Source organism: Erpetoichthys calabaricus, chromosome 17 (genome assembly GCF_900747795.2).
Source record: "Erpetoichthys calabaricus chromosome 17, fErpCal1.3, whole genome shotgun sequence".
Taxonomy (NCBI): Eukaryota; Metazoa; Chordata; class Cladistia; order Polypteriformes; family Polypteridae; genus Erpetoichthys; species Erpetoichthys calabaricus.
Window position 1 is genome coordinate 60,294,550 of NC_041410.2, and position 11,459 is coordinate 60,306,008.

The window sequence follows — 11,459 nt, forward strand, 5'->3', positions numbered from 1 at the left end:
GCACAAGCAGCAAGCAGCCTGCTATCACATCACCCCTACAGCACCCCCTATCCCCCCCCCCTCCCCCACAGTCGCAGCTTAAGTCACAAAGAATATTTTCAGTGCTCAAATGGTTTTTTCTGGGAGTGAGGTGCCTAGAATTGTAGAGGGTAAATAAAATATTGTTATTTGGAATACATACATTTCATGTGTATTCCGTGTCTACAATGATCTGTGTAAACACATTGCTAAAATAAATGTTTTTCATACATACTTCATGTGTGTTTCATGTTTACACCAATCTTTGTAAACACATCGCTAAAACAAACGTATTTCGTACATACATTTCAAAAGTGAAAAAAAAATGCTAACTTTTACTAGTACCATACATTTACACAGGCTGTTACAGATTCAAATCAAATATATGTTTCTATTATATAATAGTAATAGAAATAGCAGCTCAGTACTCAAAATGATAACTGGTGGACCCAGCGATTTCTTGATTATGAGTCAGCAACTCTTACCGCTGCACCATCCAAGCAGTCATGTCAGTGGCATGTACCCTAAGCCAGCTTCTTTTTCTTCAGTTACAGTCATATGAAAAAGTTTGGGAACCCCTCTTAATTCTTTGGATTTTTTTTTATCATTGGCTGAGCTTTCAAAGTAGCAACTTCCTCTTAATATATGACATGCCTTATGGAAACAGTAGTATTTCAGCAGTGACATTAAGTTTATTGGATTAACAGAAAATATGCAATATGCATCATAACAAAATTAGACAGGTGCATAAATTAGGGCACCCTAACAGAGATATGAAATCAATACTTAGTTGAGCCTCCTTTTGCAAATATAACGCCTCCTATAGCCTTTGATGAGTGTCTGGATTCTGGATGGAGGTATTTTTGACCATTCTTCTATACAAAATCTCTCCAGTTCAGTTAAATTTGATGGCTGCCGAGCATGGACAGCCTGCTTCAAATCATCCCATAGATTTTCGATGATATTCAAGTCAGGGGACTGTGACGGCCATTCCAGAACATTGTACTTCTCCCTCTGCATGAATGCCTGTGTAGATTTCGAACTGTGTTTTAGGTCATTGTCTTGTTGGAATATCCAACCCCTGCGTAACTTCAACATTGTGACTGATGCTTGAATATTATCCTGAAGAATTTGTTGATGTTGGGTTGAATTCATCCGACCCTCGACTTTAACTAGGGCCTCAGTCCCTGAACTAGCCACATAGCCCCACAGCATGATGGAACCTCCACCAAATTTGACAGTAGGTAGGAGGTGTTTTTCTTGGAATGCGGTGTTCTTCTTCCGCCATGCAAAGCGCTTTTTGTTATGACCAAATAACTCAATTTTTGTCTCATCAGTCCAAAGCACTTTGTTCCAACATGAATCTGGCTTGTCTAAATGAGTATTTGCATACAAGAAGCGACTTTGTTTGTGGCGTGAATGCAGAAAGGGTTTCTTTCTCATCATCCTGTCATACAGATGTTTTTTGTGCAAATTGCTCTGAATTGTAGAACGATGTACAGATACATCATCTGCAGCAAGATGTTCTTTGCAGGTCTTTGGAGGTGATCTGTGGGTTGTTTGTAACCATTGTCACAATCCTGCACATATCCCGCTCCTGTATTTTTCTTGGCCTGCCAGACCTGGGTTTAACAGCAACTGTGCCTGTGGCCTTCCATTTCCTGATTACATTCCTTACAATTGAAACTGACAGTTAAAACCTCTGAGATAGCTTTTTGTAGCCTTCCCCTAAACCATGATACTGAACAATCTTTGTTTTCAAAACTTTTTAGAGTTGCTTAGAGCAGTGGTCCCCAACCTTTTTGACAGCAAGGACCACTTTATTAGATGCAAATTTTTCCACGGACTGGTCGGTGGGGGGTGGAGGGGGGCAGTTTTATACACAATTTACATAATATTTCTATTATTATTAAGTTATTAAGCAGTTCGCATACATTTGCAACCCGAGATTTTTCTTCTTTTTTTGCATATAACAAAGACATATGCTTTGTATTTGCCATTCCAACAGATTGCACATCACAAACATTAACACTGCTATCATTTTTTCGTGTCTGCTGTTTCTATAGGAGGGTGACAATGAGTTAAATTCCAATGGATGTTTTTCAAATGTTGACAAGCAATAAGCAAAAGGTATCACTGAAAACCACAGAAAACAGAAACAGAAAAAAAAAAAAAAAAAAAAAAACAGTACGAGAAAATTTCAAAGAAAGAGATTTTTTTTTTTTTTTACAATGTTTCTGTTTGGGGATCATTGTGCAAACGTGCACAACTGAGCTATGACCACAGATCTAACTGCTCAGTGGATGATTCGTTCAAGCATTTCAAGGTCACTTCGTTGTAATGAAAGCATCTGCTGAATGTACTTCATAGTAACGCGATTTCTATAGACTCGCGTCATATGGGGAAACTGTTGGGACCATAAAAATAACTTTGTTGTAATACTCTCTCACCTCAGTCTCTCTCCTCTCTCTGCGCCGCAGCAAAGCCCCGCCCGCCAAGTGTTCTGAAAAGTCTGAGTGAGTCTCCGTTGCTGGCAGTTCTCTCGCGGCCCAGCTGTCAGACGGCTGTGGGCCGCGGACCGGGGGTTGGGGACCCCTGGCTTAGAGGATCCCATGCTGTCACTCTTCAGAGGAGAGTCAAAGGGAAGCACAACTTGCAAATGACTACCTTAAATACCTTTTCTCATGATTGGACACACCTGTCTATGAAGTTCAAGGCTTAACGAGCTAATCCAACCAATTTGGTGTTTCAAGTAATCAGTATTGAGCAGTTACATGCATTCAAATCAGCAAAATTACAAGGGAACCCAAATTTTTGCACAGTCAGTTTTTCACATTTGATTTAATTTCATACAACTAAATACTGCTTCACTAAAAATCTTTGTTTGGAAAACACCCTAGGAAATGAAAGACATACCACAGTTATCTTTTTTTGTTGAAAGTAAATTATTATGCAGGCTGAGAGGGGTTCCCAAACTTTTTCATATGACTGTATATTCTTGAGTAAAAGCGCACTTGTTTTGTTATACTTGTACCTTTTTCTGAAAGTGTTTATTTGATATTTGGACTTCAGTCTTCATACATTATACACTTCATGTCTACATTTTGTCAATTATTAGTAAAACTAGGGGGCTCTGCTCCCTGCTCGCTTTGCTCGCCAACCCCCGGGTATGGTTATCCAGATATACAAGTTAAAGAAATTGTTATTTTCATTTCATTCATTTTTTATTTCTTGATATTTGCCAGTAATATAGCTATAGTGAATGAGTTATCTCCCCACCACCCTCTCGGGGCTGCTAGTGCCGTGCTGCATGATCTGCATGTCGCTGCACATCGATCATTTAAAAGTCTGTACAGCAGCTGTCTTTTAAGCCAGCTGCTGCTTGTTCCATGCTGCGTGATCTGCATGTCGCGCTGCGAGTCATTCATTTAAAAGCATGTACAGCAGCTGCTGATGCTTGTGGTATACTGCGTGATCTGCATGTCCCGATGCGCTTCATTCATTTAAAAGCATGTACAGTAGCTGCTGCTGCTTGTGAAGTGCTGTGTGATCTGCATGTTGCGCTGCGCAACGATTATTTAAAAGCCTGTACAACAGCTGTCCTTTTATCTCACTTATTTGTCTCACAGGACGTTAAAGTGTCTCAGAGAATTTGTTTGTAAGTAGGGCGTGTCATGCAAGTAGTCTCACGGGACTTCAAAGTATCATCCATTCAAGTAGTCTCGCAGGACTTCAAAGTGTCTTCCAAGAAGGTCTCCCTTGTTTCCCTCCCAAGATTTTTTTTTATAATAGAGAGACATAAAAATGTTTCTGTTTAGCGATGTGTTTACACAGATCGCTGTAGACATGGAACACACATGAAATGTATGTATGAAAAACGTTTTTTTCAGCGATGTGTTTACACAGATCGTTGTAGACACGGAATACAAATGAAATGTATGTATTCCAAATGACAGTACATTATTAACCTCTACAATTCTAGGCACCTCACTCCCAGATAAACCACTTGAGCACTGAGAATCTTCTTTGCGAGTTGAGCTGCAGCAGTGGGTGGGGGGTGATGGGATAGCAGGCTGTTTGATGCTTGTGCTGATCAACACATTTGCAACACAAAAGACGCTGACGGACAGGTGTGAAGGAATTTAAGGTGGGATTCTAGTGTTAAGGTTATAAATTAATTTAGTTCTTTATGACATTTTGAATAATTGTGAGTGAACTTATTTGCTTGCACATATTTTTCAGATCTAAAAATTAGTTATACTGTAGTTTGTACCAATATTTTAATATTACTTTAACCTTATTACTTTTAATCTGATCTTTGAGTTTACTATTTCACTCTTGAACAGTGTTTCTGAAATATTTAGGTATAAAGACTGCTAGGTTTAATTAAGGAAGAGTATGTAGCAGGTAATATTACCATAATTTTAAATATTTTCATTAAGTTGTCGTGTGTTTTTTTATAAATAAAGGAAGTGTAACGTGAAACAGCATTTTTCCCCATAGTTTTATATTCAGATATTGTAAATTATTTGACCAACCGATAGTTAAAATGTAAAATACCAGTTAGAATAATTCAATGGAATTTCTGTACTGCCTTTGAGGACATGCTGTGGTTGTTCACTGGTGTTGTGAGTATTTTTCTCTTGTTACTTACTGTAATGTTTTCTCATGTCACTGTCACTTGTTTCATTTTTCAGTTTCCAGTTCTCAGAAGTCTGCATCAGGTGTTCCTCCAGGTCCCCCAATATATGTTGACCTGGCCTATATACCTAATCATTGCAGTGCCAAGAATGTAGACCAAGAATTCTTTAAACGGGTTCGTGCAGCTTACTATGTAGTAAGCGGCAATGATTCCGGCAGTGGGGAACCTAGTCGAAGTGTCCTGGATGCTTTGCTCGAGGGAAAGTCTCAGTGGGGCAACAATTTGCAGGTAAATAATCTTGAATTGATAAATGAGCAGAATCAAAAATAATATTTGTGTATGTTTTAAATGAAACAATTGTGTCAGTGTTTTAACAGCCTTCATTCACTAATTGTGGAGCTTTTAAATATATCAATAATTCAGACAGTACAGTTCTCGTTATTTGGCAATACTAATAATAGCCTCTTTTGCTACAGGTTACTTTAATACCAACACATGACACAGAAGTTACTAGAGAATGGTATCAACAAACTCATGAGAAACAACAAGAATTGAACATTATGGTTCTAGCCAGCAGCAGCACGGTGGTCATGCAGGATGAATCCTTCCCTGCCTGCAAGATTGAGTTTTGAGTCTCATGGATTCTTCTTCTCACCCTCCCTCCTCTCTCTATCTCTATCTCTCTCAGTCTCTCTGTTCTCTGCCTCAACCTTTCACATCCCAGTTGACTTTGTATTTGGACCAGCCTCTAAAGTATCCAATTCCTCAAAAACTTACACGGATAGATTTCCAAAAGAACTAGCCAAATACTTGATTTGAGAATCCTAAAATTCAGATGAGATGAAGTGAATGCCAATTGTCTCCAGATCTATGTGTACCACACAGACTTTGAAAAGCTTCCAAAGAAGTCAGAGCATCCCAGAACAAAACAGTCTCAACACATCTCTGTTTAGCCATCTGTCCACACTGTGTGTGATGGTTAACACAGAAGCAATTAAACAAATTTGTTACGCTGCTGTAGTAATAGTCTTTAATAGTCTGTGGTTTACTAAAGGAGTACTCGAAAAGCTGCCTATTAAGACTACCAGTAATCAAGCTGTCTTCTTTATATGATTTGCAAGAGCTTCATTTTTTTTCTTATAATGAAACAATAAGTGAACTTACATCCAGCTTTCGTATATTTGTATCCTGTGTCAATGGAGCCTTTTAGGCTTGCTCTGATATACTCTTAACTAGAGGAGCTCCTCTGTCTAAGAAGATATACCTAGATTACATGTTTTAGATCTCAAAACTGGAGTACTTTGGTGAGCTATTGTAACTCATAATTCAAAAAGTAAAACAATAGAGATTAGTAATTAAAAGCACAAGTAATGCAGGATTGACTTAGCAGTACAGCACTTGAAGGGCTGAGTGTTCATATCACTATCACTGCCAGAAAAAGAGGCAGTAATACCTTTAACTTTCAAGTAAGGTAAATTAATTTGAACTTAGAAATTATTGGTGTACTCCAAGTGGCTGTTTAAAAACAGTGTCATCTCCAAGCTACACGTTGAAAGCACATGACCTCATCTTATTACTGAGTTTTTAATCTACTGTCTTCATCCACATTCCATTTTGAACTGAAAATTGTTGCAGAATCAGGCATTTCCAGCCAGACTGGGAAAGCAACTGACTTTACTGTTTTGATTTTGTTTTTCCCAGCGCTCAGAGGTGTATGCCACCGTTTGTTTCATTACCATGTCCTGTAATATGCACGTCTTTATTTGAAAAAATGAATGTCAGAAACTAAAAAATGTAAATGCAATATAAGGTTTTGATGTTGAAGTAAACATTTGTTAAACTATGGGAATGTTAACTCATTAATCTCGAAATAAGTAAGTAAACTATAGAAAACTGAAATAATTTATCTCAAAACAAGGAAGAAATATTTGTATTAACCTTATCATTACTGATGTAGTGTTAGGTTGTACCATGCCGTACAACCTTGTGCCCGTTTCTCAATGAGAATAATGCCAGGCAGCATCTGATTGTATGATGAAAGAAGCAAAGCATGTATTCTCCTGTGTTATTTTTACTTTGGCATGCTTTGCATGAAAGATTTCATTACATTGCTGGTTTGTAATTAAATACCAATTCTTTACTGTTACTTTTATCTTTTTGAAATTCTGTTCATTTCAATGACATAGAAATATGCTCCTTTGTATATCTCTGGTAATTTCATTCAAAGGAATCGGCTTCTTTTTTCCTCTGCATGCTGATATTCTATTGAAACAAACGATATATCATACATCAGATGATGTGACTATTATTGCACAGATTGGAATTTTTTTGCTTCATCACACTATTCTCTAGTTCGTATCTTAAATTTTTAACACAAAACCTGCTGTTTAAGTCTTTTTGATGTGCAGTTATATCCAACGAAGGACAGGTTACAGTTTTTTTTTCCATACTGAACTTCCTGAGCCCAAATGAACCTCACATTCTTGTTTAAAAAGCCTGTCTAATCATCATTTACATTTGTCATTAGCACATAATTTTTTGTGTCTTCCTTTACATTTAATTTGGCTAATTGTGTTATATTTTTGCCTGGTCTCATTTCGATGATAATATATTAAATCAGTGAAATTATAATTGTAAATTAAGTTTTAATTTTTTTTTCTTTAACTCCTTAATAGTGGCCCTACAAGATTTTACAGTAAAATATCTAGAAAATAAAATGTCCTACTTTCACTTTTAAGAATAGAAATTAACATTTTACTAGACTGATACGTAACTCACAGTGAACCCAATTCATAGTACTCAAGGGCATGACCTTCATAGCCAATAATTTCTCTTAACTATATTATAGTAAAGATGAGTAGCTGGATAAGGGCTTTGCTCTCTTGATTTTAATGGGATGGAAGAATTTTTGATATGGGTATTACATAAAATGAGCTTTTTTTTTCATTTCATACATACCTTAACATATACCTAGAAATATTGGTTTCTATTATTCAAATAAGTTGTGTACACTGTTTCATCCAACAGCGGTACTAATAAAATTATTTTTTCAATATAGAGAAAATCTACACAACATGAATAGTATATTTATTTCAATTGGAATATAAATAGTAATTTTTATTTTCTTATTATTTGTTTTTATGAGACATGTTGTAAATCACTAGCTTCATTCTGTAAATTAAGCATTCATGGAAATTAATTTTAGCAAAGCCTTGTTACTAATAAAGCTGCAAAGCAAAGGTTTATTTTTTTTTTGCTGCATTAAGTTTCTATTCTGATATTTAATTAGTACAAACTGAATTGTATATTTGTACACATTGATTTTAGGCTGCATATTTGCCTTCTGATTTCAAGAATTGCATATTATTAAGTGCTACACATGTTTTATCACCAATCAAACAGTTTAGCCCTGACACAGACAAAAGAAAAGGGCTTTTAAGATGTCACCCTTTTGGAGTGTTCTGCAGCTAGTTTTTAAGTAAGAAATCTTTACATATTTCATATGGAGTACCTTTAAACTGGTTCTGACTCCATCTTTCTAGCGCTTTCCATCAACACCAATATCTTAGAGCACTTTAAAAATACTTGTGAAAACCCTTATCCATAGCTGTAGCAGAATCACGTATATTTTTCAGTGCCACTGAAAACGGAAAGCCTAAAGTCTTGATCTCATTGAGAATACAATAGCTAGATCTCCTATGGTACGTCCACCTTTTTATAGTTGCTACCTCACATTGATCAAACAAGGGAAGCTAACTTTTGTATGTGATTTATGTGCATAATAATTAAGTAAATGTCTGTTGATGTTCTGCATGTAAGTATTTTTATCCTACAATTTAAGATGTTTGCAAAAAAGACAAAAATATCACAGAAAGCAATTATGTTCAAAGAAAATGAGATGCCAAGAGCAGACTGGGTAACACAAAATGCTCAATTCAAAAAATGTTTTATTTAAATTTTTTGTTTGTTTTTCATTTTGGTAATGTACTCAATGTTAAAATGATAAAATGGTATTTATCCTCTCTATTTGTGTTTGATGGGGCAATTTGAGTTTTCTTTTCCTTATTAGGACAGGACCAGCTAAAGGCAATTTGTACATAATTAATTTACAATCCTTCCCTTCACTAGAGGCTTTTAACTAATTTTTGTATGTTGTATGCTTTATTTTGCTAATTTATATTTTATATTTATTTGTGTTTAATTTTTAACAGTATTTTCATGCAGTGCCTACATTTTTCAAATTCAGCACAAGGTCCTTACTAGAGGTATATGCCTTTTTGTTTTTATTTACATCACCCTTATCAATTTTGCGTGTGTGTGATGTAGATATTTTTCTTGTCATTTATGTTTAAATCTATTGGGATGCCATGTTTTGCTCATATTTGTTTCACAACTTTAATAGTGCCATTGGTTATTATGGAAGGGCTTCCCATCACAATTTTCTTATATCAAAAATATGCTTTTTCTTGCATGAAATAACATTAGATCTCAGTGAATATCTCTATTTAAGGTATTATCTGAAGAATACACGCTTTATAGAGGTAACAAAGGTCTTTAGAAAATATTTAACGGTAAAGCTATTTGATTTGGACCTTTATGTCCAGCTGCTGTTTATCCCAGGGAGCCTTTCTGTCATATACAGAGTAGCTCATAGTTGTCATTTCACAATTATTTATTGGAGAAAAAGAAACTTTTGAGGTTTGGAGATTGAGGAGAAGAGAAAGAGAAATTGCTGTCATGATAACTATAAAGGCTTCTGCAATTTTTGTACATTTAAATCTTGCATAGTATATGAAATGCACTGTTGGGAAAAGCTCACTCTCTCATAGTAAGCTACTGTGGCACAGCCCCAGCAGGGGCTTTTGGCTGTCTAGCACATTTTTTATTACATTAGTTCATTTTGATTGTTTACAGATTTAATTTGTATCCTACATTTTTTGTTTACATTGTCTTTTGTATTATCTTTTTTGTGTGTCCAGGGAAGAATGTTTTGTTCTGGTATTGCTAAGAACTTAAAACCAGTGGGCATCCAGAGGCCTTAACAGTGATATGCACGTGCTCACATTGAATAAATCTGGTTGTCATTTCTTGTGTTAACTAAGGAAAACAACTTACAACATTTACAAAAACTAGACCATAAGAAAATGCACTAATAATAAAACAATGTCCTCATTTGTCTCTGAAAGAACATTCAATACACATTCTTCTGTTATTAGATAAAAAGATCAATATTTCAAAAACTGTCAAATTGGAGCAGTAAATTACACACATGCAGTGATTAAACAAAAAAACTGGTTTGACACTGCTATGTTTAAGATGACAGTGGTGGACATAAGAAAGAATGTGAAATATTCTAATTTATAGTGCTCTTGCTATCTGTGTGCAAATATTCTTTACTTTATAGTTGTTGTCTGTTTGTATACTTCAGAAAACTGAAAAATATTTCAAATATATATTAAATAGAATGTTTGAGAAAATTCTCTATCTGGATCTATTTTTCAGGCAGAAATCTGATGGAAATCATTGTTTATGGGGTTCACTAGGACTGTCCCTTAAAGGTAGATTTTAAAAAAATCCATTAACTATAATTGCCATTGAGAGAAATAAGAATATAAAACCATCTGCCATTGTGAGTAATCAACCTTTCAAGATTACATACATCATTTTAGCAAGCTTTACCTTTAAAGAGACATTTTTCTTGCTCAGTAAAGAGAGAAATAAAAAACATTAGTACCTCACAGTTATACTTGTGCAAAATCAGCTTACAACTGCATTTTTCAAAAACATCCACCAGAACGTTTTTGATGGATAAACATACAGACCATTATAATGAGCCTTGCTTGTTTCTGCATGTGATCTCTTATAAGTTATAATCCTGTATGTAATAGTTTAAAAGGAAACTAAGAATAAAGTACTATTTGAAAAAAATATATATATTTAAAACAGCAAATTGTATTAATGGTACTGAAATGGCACATGTTAACTTGCTGCGCTTCTTTTTCCGCCGTGGGGTATTGTAAAGAAGGCGCTGTGATAGTTATTCTTTTTGCGCTGTATTAATATTTTAGTTACTCGAATATTTTGTGTGCAATATTCTGTATCTCTCTTTAATCTGAAATAAAGATAGAACTACTGCAAACTTATTGTAACAGGGAAACAGCCTGGTGATCACCAATAAAATCCATTTATTGAAATTCAAACCTCTTGCATTGTCTGTTTGTTTAAAATGGATTACACAATTCACATAAGAAACATGCAGCAATTATGGTACATCATTTACTTTTTAATTTTAGCATGTTACTGCAGTTGTAGTTGTTCTGATTTACAGTTCTGGGACCCAGGTTTGATTCCTGGTAAGATCTCTGTATTGAACCTGCAGGAGGCAAAGCAGTACACTGTGTAATGTGAATGAACAAATTTCTTGTACGATTTGTGGATGCAAGGATAAAATGATTGGAAATGTTGAGACTTCTAACTTTACAATTCTCGTGTAGTCTGTTTCAAGGGTTCTAAACTTTGAATATCCATACCATGTAGTAAAGGGTCTACAGGCTTTTAAGGAATAGTGAATGTTGGCTTACAATATCATCTACTCTGAAAAGTTAATTGTTTTAGTATCTCTATTACAGGCAGCATGTGGTTGATCTAGTGCTGGTGCTGACAGAGAAAACAAACGGCAGTTCTGAAAGATCAATGGAATTGACAAATGTCCCTTACTGAGAGCAACTGCAGCTGTATCTTGTGCCCCTTTAGTGTAACACATTTGAACATAGAAAGCCTCCATGCCCCTTTTATTATT

General features: G+C 35.4%; 1 protein-coding gene across 4 annotated transcripts in view; it reads left to right on the forward strand.

Annotated features, from left to right (window-relative positions):
* map1aa (microtubule-associated protein 1Aa) overlaps positions 1–10,860 on the forward strand; it is a 275,632-nt gene extending 264,772 nt beyond the window's left edge. For all 4 annotated transcript variants that reach the window (XM_051920198.1, XM_051920200.1, XM_051920199.1 and 1 more), the window contains 2 exons: positions 4,716–4,948; positions 5,137–10,860. In XM_051920198.1, coding sequence (XP_051776158.1) covers positions 4,716–4,948; positions 5,137–5,292 — 389 coding nt within the window. In that variant the 3' untranslated portion in view covers positions 5,293–10,860. The remainder of the gene's footprint in view (positions 1–4,715; positions 4,949–5,136) is intronic.
* Positions 10,861–11,459: the final 599 nt, after the last annotated feature.